The 21,929-nt window shown below is 42.1% G+C and overlaps 1 protein-coding gene across 10 annotated transcripts in view; it reads left to right on the top strand.

The window, feature by feature from the left end:
• The window catches only part of mef2aa (myocyte enhancer factor 2aa), a 131,427-nt gene extending 110,644 nt beyond the window's left edge, over positions 1-20,783 (top strand). For 3 of the 10 annotated variants that reach the window (XM_045697147.1, XM_045697145.1, XM_045697144.1), the window contains 6 exons: positions 12,064-12,111; positions 14,516-14,700; positions 16,639-16,662; positions 19,785-19,908; positions 20,068-20,191; positions 20,368-20,783. In XM_045697147.1, coding sequence (XP_045553103.1) covers positions 12,064-12,111; positions 14,516-14,700; positions 16,639-16,662; positions 19,785-19,908; positions 20,068-20,191; positions 20,368-20,740 — 878 coding nt within the window. In that variant the 3' untranslated portion in view covers positions 20,741-20,783. The remainder of the gene's footprint in view (positions 1-12,063; positions 12,112-14,515; positions 14,701-16,638; positions 16,663-19,784; positions 19,909-20,067; positions 20,192-20,367) is intronic. The other 7 variants (XM_045697148.1, XM_014149109.2, XM_014149108.2 and 4 more) reach the window with 3 other exon arrangements.
• The last annotated feature ends 1,146 nt before the right edge of the window (positions 20,784-21,929 follow it).

The raw sequence follows: 21,929 nt of genomic DNA, 5'->3' as shown, positions 1-21,929 counted from the left end.
CATGGTTGCCCTTAGTTTGAAGATGTAATCCGGAGGCAGGTGTTTTCTCTATCTCCTTAGCTATCATACTCAAATTCAACTGATTTCAAAACACTTATGCAGTTTTACTACATGATACATTTTTTTTAAAGTGCGTTAGACAGGATTACCTAGACATACTGACCAGATCAAATAGACAGAAGCGTGCTATATGCCAGACCAATCCAAACTCATCTCTCGGCATGTCCAGCCCACTCATTATCTCAGCCAATCATGGCTAGCGGGAAGGTTGTGTCTTTTTCTGTGGCTAAACCAACTAGGCTTGTAATTTAAAAATGTAATTTGTATTTACAGATGGCATACAAGTTTGTTATTAACGCACATGAAAGTTCACATGTTCGAGAAGGCATTTCTGCCCAAAAACATATTTAGATTTTTTTTTTTTTAAAGTTCACGTTCAAATGGCTTTCCTGTGAAGTAGTGATCCTCGACATATGGCTAGTTTCCTGAAACGGGTCACATATGCAGGTTCGAGTGATGGGACACTGTGCTTACTGTAGAGCAAGACAGCCAAGCAGAATGTCAGCATGTTCTTTTCTATCCTCAACACCTTGACAGTGTTCAGTATGTTATTCAGACTGCAGCTTGACATGTTGGAGTAATGATGCATCCAAGGCTCCAAGACCAGAGGGACAGGTCTTTATTTGGCAATTTGTTCCAAAGAAGAGGAATAGATGGTTGAGTACAGTAACAGAGGAAAATGGCGACAGCTGCTAATGTCTGGCCCGCCGCTATAGTAACACACAATCAAACCACCAAGGACACCAGGAAGGTCACACATTGAACTGTTCCTTCTGGATAGTAACAGAACAAGACTGCCTCTTGTTCTCAATGGACTGCTTACTTTGTGTTGCTCCAAACATGTTTTGTTAAGGGTTTAGAGATGACAACAGTCACTATATTTTCTTAGGGGCTATCCCTTCATTAGGAACTTGTCTGTGACTGAAAGAGTTAACATACTAAAGGGTAGTGTTGAAGCGGCCGATTCTCTTTAGCAGGTAAATAAATACAACGATTCCTTTCAGACTGACACCTCCATACCACCATCCCTCCTCCAGTTTCCTTCCTCCTATTGACAGGTGCATCTGTTTTTTTCCAGTAAGTAACAAGGCAGCCCTTATATGGCTGGAGAGAGCCTGCAAGATGCCTAGGCCAGCAGAACCCTGGAGGTATTCAGGCCATGACATCCCTCTAAGTCTTCTGTACACAATGACCGGACAGCCTGTCATGGCTGCTATGTGCTCTGTGAGAGGCAAAGGCAGGTGGACGTTAACCACTTTCCTTGCCAGGCAGGCAGGCCACTGTGTCTCATATGATACAATATTAAGGAAAGTGAAAGTGAATACCTAGTCAGAAACACAAGCACCTGTGATAAAATCTGTAAATCTGTGTACCCAACCAATAAACTTAGATTTTTATATTGCTTTATATATATATATATACACAGTGCATTGCGAAAGTATTCAGACCCCTTGACTTTTACCACATTTTGTTACGTTACGGCCTTATTCTAAAATGTATTCAATAGTTTTTTTTCTTAATCAATCTACACACAATACCCTATAATGACAAAGCAAAAACAGGTTTTTAGGAATGTTTGCAAATTTATAAAAAATGTAAAACAGAAATATCACATTTACATAAGTATTCAGACCCTTTACTCAGCACTTTGTTGAAGCACCTTTGGCAGTGATTACAGCCTCGAGTCTTCTTGGGTATGATGCTGCAAACTTGGCACAGCTGTATTTGGGGAGTTTCTCCCCTTCTTCTATGCAGATCCTCTCAAGCTCGGTCAGGTTGGATGGGGAGCATCGCCTCACAGCTATTTTCAGGTCTCTCCAGAGATGTTCGATCGGGTTCAATTCTGGGCTCTAGCTGGGCCACTCAAGGCAATTCAGAGACTTGTCCCGAAGCTACTCCTGCGTTGTCTTGGCTGAGTGCTTAGGGTCGTTGTCCTGTTGGAAAGTGAACCTTCGCCCCAGTCTGAGGTCCTGAGCGCTCTGGAGCATCTCTCTGTACTTCGCTCTGTTCATCTTTCCTTTAAGCCTGACTAGTCTCCAAGTCCCTTCTGCTGAAAAACATCCCAACAGTATTATGCTGCCACCATCATGCTTCACTGTAGGAATGGTGCCAGGCTTCCTCCAGACTTGACGCTTGCCATTCAGGCAAAAGTGTTCAATCTTGGTTTTATCAGAGCAGAGAATCTTGTTTCTCATGGTCTGAGATTCCTTTAGGTGCCTTTTGGCAAACTCCAAGCGGGAGGTCATGTGCCTTATACTGAGGGGTGGCTTCTGTCTGCCCACTCTACCATAAAGGCCTGATTGGTGGTGCTGCAGAGATGGTTGTCCTTCTAGAAGGTTCTCCCATCCCCACAGAGAAACTGGAGTTCTGTCAGAGTGACCATTGGGTTCTTAGTCACCTCCCTGACCAAGGCCCTTCTCCCCCGATTGCTCAGTTTGGCCAGGCAGGCCAGCTCTAGGAAGAGTCTTGGTGGTTCCGAACTTCTTCCATTTAAGAATGATGGAGGCCACTGTGTTCTTTGGGACCTTCAATGCTGAATACATTTTTTGGTACCCTTTGCCAGATCTGTGCCTCAACACAATCCTGTTTCGGAGCTTTACGGACAATTTCTTCGACCTTATGTCTTGGTTTTTGCTCTGACATGCACTGTCAACTGTGGAACCTTATATATACACACAGGTGTGTGCCTTTCCAAAAAATGTCCAATGAATTTAATATAGCACAGGTGGACTCCAATCAAGTTGTAGAAACATGTCAAAGATGATCAATGGAAACAGGATGCACCTGAGCTCAATTTTGAGTCTCATAGCAAAGGATCTGAATACTTATGTAAATAAGCTACTTCTGTTTTTGCTTTGTCATTATGGGGTATTGTGTGTAGATTAATGCGGAAACTGTTTTATTTACTCAATTTTAGAATATGACTGTCACCTAACAAAATATGGAAAAAGACAAGGGGTCTGAATACATTTCAAATGCACTGAATACTATATACAGACCACTTGACTTTTTCCACATTTTGTTACTCTACAATTGATTAAAAATAACAATTTCCTCATCAATCTACAAGGCCGAAGGAGGGATTTGGCTTTGGGGGTGACCAGTGAAATATACCTGCTGGAGCGCGTGATGCGAGTGGGTGCTGCTATGGTGACCAGTGAGCTGAGATAAGGCGGGGCTTTACCTAGCAACAACTTATAGATGACCCGAAGCCAGTGGGTTTGGCGACGGATATGAAGCGAGGGCCAGCCAACGAGAGCATACAGGTCGCAGTGGTGGGTGGTATATGGGGCTTTGGTGACAAAACGGATGGCACTGTAATAGAATGCATCCAGTTTGCTGAGTAGAGTGTTGTAGGCTATTATGTAAATGACATCGCCGAAGTCGAGGATCGGTAGGATAGTCAGTTTTACGAGGGTATGTTTGGCAGCGTGAGTGAAGGAGGTTTTGTTGCGAAGTAGGAAGCCGATTCTAGATTTAATTTTGGATTGGAGATGCTTAATATGAGTCTGGAAGGAGAGTTTACAGTCTAGCCAGACACCTAGGTATTTGCAGTTGTCCACATATTCTAAGTCAGAACCGTCCAGAGTAGTGATGCTAGAAGAGCATGCATTTAGTTTTACTAGCATTTAAGAGAGGCCACGGAATCAGTGTTGTATGGCATTGAAGCTCATTTGGAGGTTTGTTAACCTGTTGCGTAAAGGCGAAAGAACCCCTCGCCAACTTCAAAACAACAAATTCAAATTTCTCAAACATACAAGTATTATACACCATTTTAAAGATACACTTCTCGTTAATCCAACCACAATGTCCGATTTCAAAATGGCTTTACGGCGAAAGCATACCATTAGATTATGTTAGGACAGCGCCTAGACAAGAAAAACCACACAGCCATTTTCCAAGCAAGGAGAGGCATCACAAAAACCAGAAATACAGCTAAAATGAATCACTAACCTTTGACGATCTTCTTCAGATGACACTCCCAGGACTCAGTGTTACACAATACATGTATGTTTTGCTCGATAAAGTTCATATTTATATTTTTTAAAAAACATTTTACATTGGCGCGTAAAGTTCAGAAATGTTTTGCCTCCCAAAACTTCTGGTGAATGAGCACATACATTTACAGAAATACTCATCATAAACGTTGATAAAAGATACAAGTGTTATGCATAGAATTAAAGATAAACTTCTCCTTAATGCAACCGCTGTGTCAGATTTCAAAAAAGCTTTTAGGCGAAAGCACACCTTGCAATAATCTGAGTATAGCACTCAGCTACCAAAACAAGCCATACAGATACCCGCCATGTTGTGGAGTCAACAAAAGTCAGAAATAGCATTATAAACATTCACTTACCTTTGATGATCTTCATCGGAATGCACTCCCAGGAATCCCAGTTCCACAATAAATGTTTGTTTTGTTTCGATAAAGTCGATATCTATTTCCAAATACCTACTTTTTGTTTGCGCGTTCAGTTCACTATTCCAAATGCACAATGCTCGAGCACTAAGTTCAGACGAAAAGTCAAAAAAGTTCTATTACAGTTCGTAGAAACATGTCAAACGATATATAGAATCGATCTTTAGGATGTTTTTATCATAAATCTTCAATAATATTGCAACTGGACAATTCCTTTGTCTTTAGAAATGAAAAGGAACTCAGCTCGCTCTCACGGCTGCGCACGTGACTTAGCTCATGGCATTCTGCCAGACACCTGGTTCAAACAGCTCTTATTCTCTCCCCATTCACAGTAGAAGCCTGAAACAACATTCTAAAGACTGTTGACATCTAGTGGAAGCCTTAGGAAGTGCAATATGACCCCACAGACACCGTATATTGGATAGGCAATCACTTGAAAAACTACAAACCTCAGATTTCCCACTTCCTGGTTGGATTTTTCTCAGGTTTTTGCCTGCAATATGAGTTTTGTTATACTCACAGACATGATTCAAACAGTTTTAGAAACGTCAGAGTGTTTTCTGTCCAAATCTACTAATAATATGCATATATTAGCTTCTGGGCCTGAGTAGCAGGCAGTTAACTCTGGGCATGCTTTTCATCCGAACGTGAAAATACTGCCCCCTGTCCCAAACAAGTTAACACAGTGTCCAAAGAAGGGCCAGATGTATACAGAATGGTGTCGTCTTAGTAGAGGTGGATCAAGGAATCACTAGCAGCAAGAGCGACATCGTTGATATATACAGAGAAAAGAGTCGGCCCGACAATTGAACCCTGTGGTACCCCCATAGAGACTGCCAAAGGTCCGGACAACAGGCCCTCCGATTTGACACACTGAACTCTATCTGAGAAGTAGTTGGTGAACCAGGCAAGGCAGTCATTTGAGAAACCAAGGCTGTTGAGTCTGCCGATAAGAATACGGTGATTGACAGAGTCGAAAGCCTTGGCCAGGTCGATGAAGACGGCTGCACAGTACTATCTTTTATCGATGGCGGTTATGATATCGTTTAGTACCTTCAGTGTGGCTGAGGTGCACCCGTGACCAGCTCGTAAACCGGTTTGCAAAGCAGAGAAGGTGGGGTGGGATTCGAAATGGTCAGTTAACTTGGCTTTCAAAGACTTTAGAAAGGCAGGGCAGGATGGATATACGTCTGTAACAGTTTGGGTCTAGAGTTTCACCCCCTTTGAAGAGGGGGATGACCGCGGCAGCTTTCCAATCTTTGGGAATCTTGGACGATACAAAAGTGAGGTTGAACAGACTAGTAATAGGGTTTGCAACAATGGCTGCAGATAATTTTAGAAAGAGAGGGTCCAGATTGTCTAGCCCAGCTGATTTGTATGGGTCCAGGTTTTGCAGCTCTTTCAGAACATCTGCTATCTGGATTTGGGTGAAGGAGAAGCTGGGGAGTCTTGGGCAAGTAGCTGTGGGGGGTGCGGAGCTGTTGGCCCGGGTTGGGGTAGCCAGGAGTAAAGCATGGCCAGCCGTAGAGAAATGCTTATTTAAATTCTCGATTATCGTGGATTTATCGGTGGTGACAGTGTTTCCTAGCCTCAGTGCAGTGGGCAGCTGGGAGGAGGTGCTCTTATTCTCCATGGACTTTACAGTGTCCCAAAACTGTTTGGAGTTAGAGCTACAGGATGCAATTGAGTTACTTGTGCCTTGAAGTCTAAATAAATCACAGACTGTCACCAGCAAAGCACCCCCACAACATCACACCTCCTCCATGCTTCTCGGTGGGAACCACACATACAGTGATCATCCCCTGAACAAGGCAGTTAACCCACTCTTCCTAGGCAGAAAATAAGTTTTGTTCTTAACTGATTTGCCTAGTTAAATAGTTAAATAAAGGTAAAATAAAAAATGTTGCAGCTCGAGGCGTCACTGCAGACCTGGGTTCGATCCCAGGCAGGCGGCGCACAATTGTCCAGGTTAGGGAAGGGTTTGGCCAGCCGTGGTTGCCAGCTGGACGGTGTTTCCTCCGACACATTGGTGCGGCTGGCTTCCGGGTTAAGCTAGTAGCAGTGTGGCTTGGTAGGGTCGTGTTTCGGAGGACACATGGCTTTCGACCTTTGCCTCTCCCGAGTCTGTAGTGGAGTTGGGACAAGACTGTAAACTACCAATTGAATATCACGAAATTGTGGAGAAAAAGGGGTAAAAAACCAAAATGTAAGCCCTTTATCAACTTTGCCAGATGATCTTGTGGATATCATTTTTATGTCTCTCTGTGGAGTTTTAAGGAAGTTTCTTATTATCGTTAGCGGAATTGCTAACTAGCATTAGCGCAATGACTGGAAGTCTATGGTAACCAACGCTAGTTAGTATCGGCTTGCGAAACTACCTCTAACTTCCTTCCTACAGGATGCAGAGACATACAGATGGTATCCATGAGTTCATCTGACTCTGGTGAAGTAGATAGAGGGCTTCATTGCCAAAATCACGAAGTATCCCTTTAAAGCTATAGATCTTAAATGTAATTCTGTCCTGAATCGTGAGCCTAGACATGCTGGGTATAAGTTTGAGTCAGAGGTTGGTGAGGTGATTCAATACTCTGAGTCAGTGCTGTGTGAAATGTTTGGTCTGTCTATATTTGGTCTTTGGCAGTGCTCCGAGCCCTGACCCTGTGCTGGGTAAGCGGTAAGGTTATGGGGTTGTATGTACCAAACTGGGTGGAACAGCAGAGACAGACTGCTTGGGAGAGAAACCTCTCTCTTCAATGCTGCTGTCAGCTGGCCATTTCTTACATAGCTCAGATTTTTCACAAGCAGCAGCTATTGGGAGAAGAGAGGCCTTTTGGACAAACCAGACGGAATGCTCCTGTCTTGTACTGGTTGCTCTCTTTTCTCCCTCGGTGGTGTGACTTGATATCTCTACTAAGAAGAGCTTACAAGCATGGAGAATGTCCTGGGAAATGCTCAGGATCAATGATTAAGCCTCGGGAATGGTGGCCCTGATCCGAACACTAATCCTACCTGTCATGCCAGCTCTTGCCCTTGGAAAGAAAACTCTCTTAATATTGACAAAGTGCAAATTAATTATTTTGTCCATGGACATGACATCTCATTGCACCTTAGCATTTCTCTCTTCCACATTGTGGAAGCATAAGTACTGCAGCTGGAAAGCTGTAGCTTTTTAGAGCCGTTGTCATAGTTTCCTTTCTGCAGCAGTGTGAAGGAAATACATTAGAGGTCTGTCATTTGATTGGAATTGAGTATGTATTGATTCAGAATGAACATGAGCCTGTTTTCAATCTGAGGACATAATAATATTAAAACAAAAACATGAAAGTGTGTTTCTGTTAATGCACCACATCTTACGTTAAGCGAAAATGGGATTTTCTATTTTCATACATTAATTTCACCCGTAGAACATTACAGGCAGTGCTAAATGTACACAGTGTTTAACTTGGGTAAATGAGGCTCGACAAAGAGGGTCATCTAGCACATGAGGAGCACAAAAGTCAGTGTTTAAATAAGGGGAAAAGGGCTCCAGTATTCCTCCTGGAGAGGTCTCGCAGTGGCTCAGTCCCAGTGCCCTGCAGACATGAATCATGATAGATAAGGAGATTGGACTGAGATTATGTTTGAAGAGCCCCGGGCTCCATAAAGTAGCCTGGGTCTTGGTGACCATGACAAAAGGTGAGTCAGGGTCTGAATATTCACTCACAAAGTACAGTATTTTGGTTTTGCAAGCAAATTGTTATAGCTATAATTTAAATATATATTAATTACATATTTTCAGAGAGAGGTTTTTGATAGAAATTCATTTTAAATTGTTCTGTCTGAAATCTTTTTTATTTTTTATTTTACCTTTATTTAACTAGGCATGTCAGTTAAGATCAAATTCTTATTTTCAATGACGGCCTAGGAACAGAGAATGAGCCATCTGTATTGGCTCTCGTTCAAAGACCTAGACCTTGGCTCACAATAATATGAACTTCTCATGCTTTGCTCAAACATAGATGATATGGATGTAATTAAAGCAGCTGTGATATGTACAGTTGAAGTTGGAAGTTTACATACACTTAGGTTGGAGTCATTAAAACTCATTTTTCAATCACTCCACAAATTTCTTGTTAGTCGGTTAGGACATCTATTTTGTGCATGACACAAGTAAATTTTCCAACAATTGTTTACAAACATATTATTTCACTTATAATTCACTGTATCACAATTCCAGTGGGTCAGACGTTTACATACACTAAGTTGACTGTGCCTTTAAACAGCTTGGAAAATTCCAGAAAATGATGTCATGGCTTTAGAAGTTTCTGAAAGGCTAATTGACATAATTTGAGTCAATTAAAGGTGTACCTGTGGATGTACTTGAAGGCCTACCTTCAAACTCAGTCCCTCTTTGCTTGACATAATGGGAAAATCAAAATAAATCAGCCAAGGCCTCAGAAAAAAAATTGTAGACCACCACAAGTCTGGTTCATCCTTGGGAGCAATTTCCAAACGCCTGAAGGTACCCCGTTCATCTGTACAAACAATAGTACGCAAGTATAAACACCATGGGACCACGCAGCCGTCGTACTGCTAAGGAAGGAGACACGTTCTGTCTCCTAGAGATGAACGTACTTTGGTGCGAAAAGTGCAAATCAATCCCAGAACAACAGCAAAGGACCTTGTGAAGATTCTGGAGGAAACAGGTACAAAAGTATCTATATTCACAGTAAAACGAGTCCTATATCGACATAACCTGAAAGGCCGCTCAGCAAGGAAGAAGCCACTGCTCCAAAACCGCACTAAAAAAGTCAGACTTCGGTTTGCAACTGCACATGGAGACAAAGATCGTGCTTTTTGGAGAAATGTCCTGGTCTGATGAAACAAAAATAGAATTGTTTGCTCATAATGACCATCGTTATGTTTGGAGGAAAAAGGGGTAGGCTTGCAAGCCAAAGAATACCATCCCAACCGTGAAGTACGGGGGTGGCAGCATCATGTTGTGGGGGTGCTTTGCTGCAGGAGGGACTGGTGCACTTCACAAAATAGATGGCATCATGAGGCAGGAACATTTTGTGGATATATTGAAGCAACATCTCAAGACATCAGTCAGGAAGTTAAAGCTTGGTCGCAAATGGGTCTTCCAAATGGACAATGACTCCAAGCATACTTCCAAAGTTGTGGCAAAGTGGCTTAAAGACAACAAAGTCAAGGTATTGGAGTGGCCGTCACAAAGCCCTGACCTCAATCCTATAGAAAATTCGTGGGCAGAACTGAAAAAGTGTGTCTCAGTTCAACCAGCTCTGTCAGCAGGAATGGGCCAAAATTCACCCAACTTATTGTGGGAAGCTTGTGGAAGGCTACCCGAAACCTTTGACCCAATTTAAACAATTTTAAGGTAATGCTACCAAATACTAATTGAGTGTATCTAAACTTCTGACCCACTGGGAATGTGATGAAAGAAATAAAAGCTGAAGTAAATCATTCTCTCTACTATTATTCTGACATTTCACATTCTTAAAATAAAGTGTTGATCCTAACTGACCTAAGACAGGGAATTTTAACTAGGATTAAATGTCAGGAATTGTGAAAAACTGAGTTTAAATGAATTTGGCTAAGGTGTATGTAAACTTCCGATTTCAAGTGTATACACTACCGGTCAAACGTTTTAGAACACCTACTGATTCAAAGGTTTTTCTTTATTTTTGCTATTTTCTACATTGTAGAATAATAGTGAAAGCATCAAAACTATGAAATAACATGGGATCATGTGGTAACCAAAAACAAATCAAAATATATTTGATATTTGATATTCTTCGAAGTAGCCACCCTTTGCCTTGATGACAGCCTTGCACACTCTTGACATTCTCTCAACCAGCTTCACCTGGAATACTTTTCCAACAGTCTTGAAGGAGTTTCGTCATATGCTGAGCACTTGTTGGCTGCTTTTCCTTAACTCTGCGGCCCGACTCATCCCAAACCATCTCAATTTGATTGAGGTCTGGGTGGTTCTGGAGGCCAGGTCATCTGATGCGGCACTCCATCACTCTCCTTCTTGGTAAATTAGCCCTTACACAGCCTGGAGGTGTGTTGGGTCATTGTCCTGTTGAAAAACAAATGATAGTCCCACTAAGCCAAAACCAGATGGGATGGCGTATCGCTGCAGAATGCTTTGGGTAGCCATGCTGGTTAAGTGTGCCTTGAATTCTAAATAAATCACTGACAGTGTCACGAGCAAAGCACCCCCACACCATAACTCCTCCTCCTCCATGCTTCACGGTGGGATATACACATGCGGAGATCATCCGTTCACCCACACTGCATCTCAAAAAAACACTGCGGTTGGAACAAAAAATCTCCAATTTGGACTCCAGACCAAAGGACAAATTTCCACTGGTCTAATGTCCATTGCTCATGTTTCTTGGCACAAGCAAGTCTCTTCTTCTTATTGGTGTCCTTTAGTAGTGGTTTCTTTGCAGCAATTCGACCATGAAGGCTTGATTTATGCAGTCTCCTCTGAACAGTTGATGTTGATATGTGTCTATTACTTGAACTCTGTGAAGCATTTATTTGGGCTGCAATTTCTGAGGCTGGTATCTCTAATGAACTTATCCTTTGCAGCAGAGGTAACTCTGGGTCATTCCTGTGGCGGTCCTTATGAGAGCCAGTTTCATCATAGCGCTTGATGGTTTTTGCGACTGCACTTGAAGAAACTTTCTTGATTTCCCGTATTGACTGACCTTCATGTCTTAAAGTAATGATGTACTGTCGTTTCTCTTTGATTATTTGAGCTGTTCTTGCCATAATATGGACTTGGTCTTTTACCAAATAGGGCTATCTTCTGTATACCCCCCTACCTTGTCACAACAAAACTGATTGGCTCAAATGCATTAAGAAGGAAAGAAAATTCCACAAATTAACTTTAAAGAAGGCACACCTTTTAATTGAAATGCATTCCAGGTGACTACCTCATGAAGCTGGTTGAGAGAATGCCAAGAGAGTGCAAATCTGTCATCAAGGCAAAGGGGGGCTATTTGAAGAATCTCAAATATAAAATATATTTTGATTTGTTTAACACTTTTTTGGTTACAACATGATTCCATAGGTTCTATTTCATAGTTTTGATGTCTTCTATTATTCTACAATGTAGAAAATATTAAAAATAAAGAAAAACTCTTGAATGAGCAGGTGTTCTATATGTACACCTAATTAGCAATCCAATGTAGAATTGTTTATGTCATAAAGTCACACTGCTCAATGCATTAGGGCTGCTTTGCACATGGTTCCACTCTTGCCATGCACTCTCTATTCCCACTCTGTTGAGCATTCAGAATGAGAGCTTGTCAGGATGTCACTCTTCTCTCTGTTGTGCAATATGCCTGCAAATTGTGCAGATTATTTCATTAATGCTGGAGCGTTACACTCTCTTGTAGAGCAATTACAAGGGATGTTTGTGTGTCAAAAAGAGTCTATTTGAACATATTATTCCTTTATTTCTAGACAACCGTGGAAGCCGTAGGTGTTCCCAGTAGATTACCACTTCCAATATGTATGTTTTTTATTTATTTAAAAAGCATTCTAAACTGTATTTGTTTTATGTTAAGGGGCTTTCCAAGTGAAATATGGATTGGCGTTCTTGGAACAACTACCGAGTGAGTGACTGTACTGTAATCTCTCACATACTGTGGCCTTGCTCTCTGTTTCCTGAGTCAAATCAATACCAGAGCACCCGCTAAAGAGTTTCTGTCCAGGCTCATTAATTATAATTTGCTCTCCTTTCCACTTAATCTATTAGAGGCTCTTGATTCACACCCATTAATCTTTTCTCGTTAATGTGTATTCTCTCCCCTCACTGAGACTCATGTTCCTCTGGTGTTTGCTTAATGACAGTCAGGACTGGTCAGATCTGCCTCACTTGCTCTACGGTTCATTTTAGTGAAAGCACGATTTAGTCAGAGTTTATTTTGTCTTACGTTCAGATGAAAACATAATGTTTGAGTGGTACAGACAACCTCTTATGTAATCCTGCTCCCACAGTGGGCGGTGTTAATTACTTACAACAAAAAGTAGATTTATTTACCCAAACAGAAACTAAACATCATTGTATATGTCCTGGGGTCATTCACTGAGGATTTGATGGCTGAAGAACCATTCTGGTTCAGATAACACACAGAAAACAAATCCACAAACATGTTTCTGCCAAAAGGCTTGGCTCCCCTCTTGTGATCATTTTAAAATGAACTGTGAGGTAAAAATAGTTGTTTCTGTCTTGTAACAGTGCCCCATTTAGAAACCATTTAAAGGTCTAAAAGGGATGCTGGCACTAATTACATTTAAGTATTTTCTTCATCAGCAATTTTTAGGCATGGTCATCTGTACACTACAGTTATTCTGCATGTTGCTTTTGTGCACAACTGGCTTTAGTCCATGTCAAATTAGCTTCAAGGAGCATGTTTCTCCTCCGTTAGGACCTAGTTACTGCCTACACATCCACGTTTGTGCTACAAAAGATTTTCATTTTGGACGGATTCCTTACAATGATATCATAGCCTGATCATTATCAGAAAGCTGTGTTGCTGCAACTTTTACAGTCATATCAAGCAAGATAGGACCCTCCCCCTCCCAAACTCCAGCCCAGATATTGCCTCACTTGATTTGCCCGCCCACTCCCACAATGGTTTCTGAGTAGAGCCGAGAAGAGAAGAAACCTCTATGTGGAATTCCACAACCAGAGTTTGCCTTTCAGAAAATAATTTATCTTTCTTAGAAATAAAGAATTCTGATTTGCACTGACTTATCAAATTTCCGATAGTGAAGATATTTTCTTTGCAACGGTTGTTGACCCAGATGGTACTTGTCCTCCAATGAACCTATGCTTATGTTAACGTATTGGATGTTTTGCCATAAGCAATAGCAGTGTCTGCTATTTTTAGGTATACGGCATTTACATGGCTAATTATATGCGTGCACCTTGGATTTTGCAGCAGTCACTTCCAGTATAAGATGAAAGCGAGTGCTGGGAGCTATAGTAGTTTGCATTGCGTATGCTGTTGATTCAGCTGTGAGATACCATTGTATGTCTCATAACTGTTTATTTGGCCATGTATTGTGGTGTTTCTTATCTGTAGCTAGAGAGGTGATTGTTCCATTATTTCACAGAGCGAGGTCCTGCTTATTCTGCAGTTGGCTTGTGTTTCACTAGGCTCTATACAACACAATGGAGTACTCAGTTACTTGTTGAATTGTGTCACTGATCTGTTGATGAAATAATAGATAGCATAGATTCTTTCATCCCTCTGTTTCAAATAAAATATTGTACTATCTGTAATCTTTAAAAAAAAAGCTTTAAAAAAAGCATTTCATTAATTTCATTGCATATATACCTCACATCAGTTCCATTCCATATATGCATGGTGTGACATGCACTGTAATGATCCTTCTCCTGATCAGCTCTGAGATGGTGTCATTGCCCTGTGCTTTCTTTCACTTTGTTTTAGAGCTGCTGCCACAGGAAATGACTCTGGGTGGGGGGTAAACCAGCCTTATGACTCATTCTTCTGTAAATCTACCATTAGAGTAAAACAAGGAAATTACAGTTCACACAAATGTATGTAGTACCACGAATACAGTACTATGAGTACATAGTTTTGCGTAGCCAGACATAGTATTCCCATATTGTCACTTTAAAAAAAAGTAACAATCTTTTAGCAAAGTGTTTTACCCAACTGTAATGGCTTGCTATTCCCACCTTAAACAGCAGTCACAGTACATTTGTTAAGTGAATTGCTCCTCATCCCAGGATACAAGGAGTTGACTTTGATATCGTCACTCACAGGAAGAATGAAAGGCTCATCAATTCTGAAATGGACATTTTATTTTGGTAAATGTGCAGGATAATTATCAGAGTCTATTAAAACTTCCCAGAGGGTTGGGAACACTTAACGTTGCGTGCCGTAGCAAGCTATGCAGCTTTAAATGGTTGGAGATTTGGCAGATGCCTGTTGTTGTGGTGGCTCACAGTCCTGTGATGGCTTCTGTCTCTGTGTGTCTCTCCAGGGAGTGGCTTTGTCAACTCCAGGGGCTCTCCGGGACTCCTGGGCACACCCAGCGGGAACGGCCTGGGGAAAGTCATGCCCACCAAGTCTCCACCGCCCCCTGGAGTGAACATGGGGATGGGAAACCGCAAGCCAGACCTGAGAGTGGTGATCCCCCCATCCAGCAAAGGCATGATGCCCCCACTGGTGAGTAGCCTACAGTCCCCACTCCTCACTGCACATGAGCAGACTGTAGGAACACTATGTATCTCTCAGTCCTAGGGCCGGCTCAGATTCTGGCTTAGAAGCATTCTCCTTTCCCCTCACATGTGTGCAACAGAGGGAGTTTTATTTTCCCTACACAGGATCGTGACCGTATCATTGTGGTGTAGCGTGCCATGCTGGAAATGTTTTGGAGCAGAAGACAATGTCCTGAGGATATCAGTGCTGTCTGAGGACCCCTTTCTTCCTGGTGGGACTGGTTTACGTGCAGCTTAGTTTCACTTCCATCAACAGCAATCAGCAAGTGGCATTCGTTCTCATGCTGCATTTTTATTTGATCACCTACAGGAGCAAGATTCTGGACAGTGCCAAGAACACAAACAGCACTATAGCTAGTTGGTCTATATTTCTGAGGCCCAGTCACTCAATTATTCATATTGAAATGATAGGCCCTCTCTAATTATTATAATGAAGGTACAGAGCACCGGAGGCTGCACTAGACTGTCTCATCAATCTAAATGAGAAGAAAAGGAAAGAGGAAAAAGTGTTCTGAAATTGGCCAGTAATAGACTCTTTCCAACCTGCATGTTGCTGGAGCTCTCAGCAACGGGAGTTCCTCCAAGAGACAGAGGCGTTGTTTGGATCAGGGGTGCCCGTGGCGTGGGCATCCATCCACCAGCCTGGAGCAGGGAATCAACATGTGTATGGTACTGTTACCATGCCAGCATCTGGAAGTGGTAGAGCTCCACACGTCACAAAGACAAAGCATTATTTTAGATCTAACTGGTAGAATGGTTCAGACAGAGAGAATTTAGAAGTCCTGAATGTGTCAGTAGTATTGAGACGAAAGGGAGGGCCTGCTCTGCTCTGTCAGTGGAAACGCAACATTCCAGATAGGGGGCTTTGGGGGCTGGCAGGTCTGCAGACAGCCTGTCATTAGGCCATAATGGTATTAAATTAATCACATCTCAGTGTGACAGAGTGGGGATGAAGGCTTAATCAGGGGCCCAGTGTGAGCCAGATAATATCTTGTCGCCCTTGTCGTGTCTTCCTGATGCTATTGATTGAGTGTGGTATTAAGACAGTCCTGGCCAGGGCACAGGGAAGTTGGAAGAGGGGCTTCCAGTTAGTCTCTTGTGTAGCAGAACATTAGGCCTCACATACAGAGAGACCCCAGTAATCCCAAGGTGAAACAAAAATGCACAATATGCAGGCTTAGTAGTACTGTATCAATATATTACATTGACTGGTACCTCGTTGACAACTTTATATGAGCTACAAAGATTTAGTTACTTTACAGTTTTTCATTGAGTTGACCTAACTAGTCAGTTTTAGTTTCTTGAACACAGTTTATTTGAAAGTGGAGAGCCTTCCAAATGAGTCACGTTAGAGCCTCAGGATTGATGAAGTAATTAGATTGACATAGTTATGTATTGATGCATGAGAGGTTAAGAACTTATTCAATGTGAGGTTAAGTCCAAGTCAAAGTGAGCTTGCTGACTTAAACTCTTCACCTTAGAGTTTATCCATTTCGGTTTTACATCAGTAACCTTCTGTAGCGAATAGTGGTGGATCCACAATCATAGGTCAAACTCTGAAATGGTCACAAACACAATGCTAAAGTGTTATAACATGGTCATTTAGCAGACTCTTCTATCCAAAGTATTTCAGGGAAGTTCATGAGTCCACAAAGAAATGGATTGACATTGCATTTGACAAAGAGGGTTTCGCAAGGTAACATGAATAGCGGAGGACAGAGTGAATTTTTAAGTCTAGAGGTCAGGCACGTCTAGATGACTTTTAGTTGTGGAATACAATCAGGCAATTAGGACTTTGGATTTCAACATCAAAAGGGTGACTGTAGAAGCCATCCTGACCTTCTCTTGTAACCCTGCCTCTCTTCTTCTCTTCTGTTGAGAGCAGTCAGAGGAAGAGGAAATGGATTTGGTGAGTTTTAAGAAATGCCTGAGAAAAATGGCTGAATGAGCACGCTTTAAATCGTAACAACAACAGAAAGAGGCATATAGATCAGTAATACGTGTTCAGGAGTGACAGCTGTACTTGAACTGTAGATTTGAATAACTTGAACTGAGTTTATTGAATATATTTGATTTGATTTGAATGCATTTTATTTTTATAAAGACTAAATTGAGAAATGAACAACAGCATCAGTGTGTCACTGCATGTTTTAGGCCTGGCCTGTTAAAGATGCCTCAACCTGTCTAATGTGCTGTGCACCGCCACTCCCATGTGTTGTTCAGGGAATGCCAGACATCCTGCTGGGGTTTGTGTGTGTTTCTGTTTGTTTGCGAGTGAGCACACGATGCACATGTTCACTAGAACTATCAGACAGGTCCTACATCAATCTTGTGTCTGGTTACTTCAAGAAAGTAGTTAGGACAGACATCAAATATTATTTAGTCAAAACGAAAGGTTTCGTAATATCACAAAAATTCCAAAGTAACTTCCCAAGAAGAGATTTCAGATCTTGGATTAATTGTTCTAATGGGGAGGGGCAGATTACTTCATTGTGGATTAAGTCTCAGAAGTTTGTTTTTGATGATGTCACCTCGTTGGAGAGAATAGGAGCAGCGGATATTTATCAAACTGTCATGATGCAATATTGCCTCAAATGTAACCCACAGCTGCACTATATTACAAGTAACCATATCAAATCATAAGGATATGCCTTATGTGTTTGCTACACTGATTGAGTAAAGGTGTCTCTTGATGTTATTCCCACCCAGATCCCAAACAGTCCTGCTGCTCATGCTAAATGTCATTTTGCCTCTATCAGGTGCCAGAAAATACAGTGCATTTGGAAAGTATTCAGACCCCTTGACTTTTTCTACATTTTGTTATGTTACAGCCTTATTCTAAATTTTATGAAATTGTTTTTTTCATAAATCAATCTACATACAATACCCTATAATGACAAAGCAAAAACAGGTTTTTAGGAATGTTTGCAAATTTATAACAGATGTAAAACAGAAATATCACATTTACATAAGTATTCAGACCCTTTACTCAGTATTTTGTTGAAGCACCTTTGGCAGTGATTACAGCCTCGAGTCTTCTTGGGTATGATGCTGCAAGCTTGGCACAGCTGTATTTTGGGAGTTTCTCCCATTCTTCTCTGCAGATCCTCTCAAGCGCGGTCAGGTTGGATGGGGAGCATCGCTGCACAGCTATTTTCAGGTCTCTCCAGAGATGTTCGATCGGGTTCAATTCTGGGCTCTGGCTGGGACACTCAAGGACATTCAGAGACTTGTCCAGAAGTCACTCTGTTGTCTTGGCTGTGTGCCTAGGGTTGTTGTCCTGTTGGAAGGTGAACCTTTGCCCCAGCCTGAGGTCCTGAGCGCTCTGGAGCAGGTTTTCATCAAGGATCTCTCTGTACTTTGCTCCATTCATCTTTCCCTCGATCCTGATTAGTGTCCCAGTCCCTGCCTCTGAAAAACATCCACACAGTATGATGCTACCACCACCATGCTTTACCGAATGGATGGTACCAGGTTTCCTCCAGACGTGACGCTTGTCATTCAGGCCAAAGAGTTAAATCTTGGTTTCATCAGAGCAGAGAATCTTGGCCATTAGGTGCCTTTTGGCAAACTCCAAGTGGGCTGTCATGTGCCTTTTACTGAGGAGTGGCTTCCGTCTGGCCACTATATGATGGAGGCCACTATGTTCTTGGGGACCTTCATTACTGTAGACATTTTTTGGTACCCTTCCCCAGATCTGTGTCTCGACACAATCCTGTCTCAGAGCTCTATGGACAATTCCTTCGACCTCATCGCTAGGTTTTTGCTCTGACATACACTGTTACCTGTGGGATCTTATGTAGACAGGTGTGTGCCTTTCCAAATCATGTCCAATCAATTTAATATAGTACAGGTGGACTCCAATCAAGTTGTTGAAATATCTCAAGGATGATCTATGGAAACAGGATGCACCGGAGCTCAATTTTGAGTCACATAGCAAAGGGTCTGTTTTTTTATTTTTAATACATTTGCAAAAATGTCAAAAACCTGTTTTCGCTTTGTCATTATGGGGTAGTGTGTGTAGATTGATGAAACATTTGTATTCAATCCATTTTAGAATAACGGTTGTAACGTAACAAAATGTGGAAAAGGGGAAGTGGTCTGAATACTTTCCGAATGCACTGTATGTCTCACTTTTAGATCAGAACAAACAAGTGTAGCATTCAAAGTTGATAGAGGTACATAATGGACAGAATGTTATATCCTCAGAAGATTTGAATAAAGCATGCATAGATTTATAAATTGTGGGAAATGAGTCCTGTGTGAGTGTGTGGGCCTGGTGAGTGTTGTTGGCTGCCTCAGAGCTTGTGTGGTCCTGTTGCTGCTGCATGAAGGCACTGCGTTGTGTGTGACTGTGTGCTTGGGACAGCATGCCAGCCACTGCAGCCAGGATCGCGGTTTTAAAGGAGTTAGTAGTAGCTACTGTATATTATCCAAATGTAGGACCCGTCTCTTTTTGTATTAGACTTAAGAAATCTGCCATCTGTAAACAACTTGAGTGCTGAAGAGCATTTGCCTTAGCTTGTATGGAAAATTGAATATGAAAAGATTGCATATCAGCACCAATCCCACTATTGTATATGGTAAAACGATATCATACTTCAAAACTATATTCCCTTATCCATAATCCCTACATTGAATATCTGTTAAGAGATTCATCCACAAACAACAGCCCTCTTCTCAATATTGGATAAAAACATGCAATGTCTTTACTTAATGGGATTGAGTTTTATGCTTATTGCGCATATTGTCAAGCCGTTGTCATATAACAAGCCTCAATATGTTATCTGGATTGTAGCTACATGTGACATGAAGCTACAATGCCACCTCTTGGTGGAAAGTAGTATCGCAACACATTTGTCCACTGTCACAATAATAATGGTCTTTATCAAGTTACTACTTAAAAACATATAAAAAATGTAATCTATAACAACTGACATTTTGTATAATTTGGGTTCACTACAGTAAGCCCTATAGGGCCATACTGTTGCTTTGTTCATTACATCTGTGTTTTCCTGGTTCTGTTTGCAGAACACCCAAAGGCTAAGCAGCACCCAGTCCCAGCCACTGGCCACCCCAGTAGTGTCTGTCACCACCCCCAGCCTGCCCCCTCAAGGCCTGGTATACTCAGGCATGCCCACTGCTTACAACACCGGTGAGTCTACCCGTCTGTCCCCTGCCACGGCTGCCTCATCCATGCCTGCCTGGCTGTTACTGATTGGTCTGGTCTCCTGTGGAGAGAGTTGTTGCTGCAGTAGCAGTGGCAGGGGGAGTGTGTGTAACTCACTGTTCTCTGGTGCTGTTGTTGTTGCAGAGTACTCCCTGAGCAGTGCAGAGATCTCCTCCCTACAGGGCTTCGGCTCTCCAGGGCTCTCTCTGGGCTCCGTGTCGGCATGGCAACAACATCAACTGGGCCAGGCAGCTCTCAGCTCTTTGGTGTGAGTAACACACTAGCAAACACATGCACATACACATTAAGAAGCCCACACATGAACACACATTCAAAGTACATAGCTTGTACTCCTTCAAATATCCCTTTTCCAACCACCACTCCAAGAACCTGATCTATGTCACTTTCCAAATGGTCACTGAGCCCGTGCTGTTTCTCTCACAGGGGTGGTGGTCACCTACCTCAGGGCTCCAACCTCTCTATCAACACCAGCCAAAACATCAATATCAAGTCAGAACCCATCTCCCCTCCGCGGGAGCGCGTCACCCCCTCTGGCTTCCATCAGCAGCAGCAACAGCAGCGGCATCAGCAGCAGCAGCAGCAGCAGCAGCAGGCGTCCGGCCGGCAGGACCTGGGCCGCTCGCCAGTGGACAGCCTCAGCTCCTCCTGCAGCTCGTACGATGGCAGCGACCGCGAGGACCACCGGCCAGACTTCCACTCCTCCTCCATGGGGCTGGGCAGACCCCCGGCCGGCACCGAGGACAACAGGGCGAGCCCTTCTGTCAAGCGCATGCGCATGGACACCTGGGTGACATAGAGCCACCTGGTCAAGCCTCCAGTCACCAGCTAGTCAGATGGAGGGGGGGGGGAGGGAGGAAGGGAGAGGGTAGACTTGGGGGAGAGATGGATGGGGTAGGAAAGGTCCTTATAGTTATCATTATAACATTATTATTTAACTCCATTTCATTTTGTAAGAAGGAGAATGGCAAATACAATTAAAGGACATATCGAAATTAAATACGTCTCACATGAATAAGAAGAGCATTCAAGTAGTTGGACTGAATTATGTACACAAACAGACGTTATCAGGTACTGGGTGCAATCAGATTATGTTTTCAGGAGTCCGATGTTCAAAGAAAAAAAAATAATGAAACAATCTAGTTTATTGTAGTCACTGGTCTAGTCTGGCACTTACTTGTAGTTGCTGTTTTTGCAAGTTGCAAACAATCAAAGAAAGTCAGAGTGTTGCCTACTGGCTGAGGGCCCCTGCTTGTGGCGTCCACTGTTAGAGCTCAAGTTTCACAACATGATGGTGTAACCGCATACACCTTTAATCTCATACAATGTTGACTCAGTTTGTCTCTTCTATTAAGTTATTAAATCAAATCGATGTGAAATCTAATTTTAAAACAAAATCGACCTCAGAGACTACAACATAGTTGTTTTTAATTTGAAAGAGCTAGAATTTCTCTCGTGGAGTTTGAGACAGGAAAAGCTATCATGTATGGGAAGGACATGGCTCAGAGTCATGTGATTAGTTCTAAAAGAGAGGAAAAGTATATTGCAATAATAACATATTCATTTTATAACCTGATATGGGAAATTAAGATAATGGGAAATCGTCCAGTTGAACTGGTAGCATAGTAATAGTAAGAAATATTCTCATTGCTCCAACAATTCATTGGTAATGTAAGCCAAAGCTGTACTGTATGTTTATTTCTGTTATTTTGTAGCTATGTTTTCCTAGCAATTCTCTCAAAAACAATTGTTTATCCTAGTTATGTTTTTACTGTGCTCTGTTACAACCAATATGAAGACATGCAAGCCAGATCTTGAATCAATATCTAAAGCCATGAACACTTGCTGTTCTGTTTGTAAAATTCTAAATTTGAGCCAAATGTTTTCTTTTGTTATGTAAATAGCAACTTTAATATTTATCACCTTGGTGTAGCTAAGTACGTATGTATTGTACCATCACCAGATTCAAGAAAAAGGTATATTTTTGT

The sequence above is a fragment of the Salmo salar genome, chromosome ssa16 (genome assembly GCF_905237065.1).
Source record: "Salmo salar chromosome ssa16, Ssal_v3.1, whole genome shotgun sequence".
NCBI classification, from domain to species: Eukaryota; Metazoa; Chordata; class Actinopteri; order Salmoniformes; family Salmonidae; genus Salmo; species Salmo salar.
The sequence above is the reverse complement of the archived record's forward strand: the minus strand, read 5'-3'. Positions and strand labels throughout refer to the sequence as shown.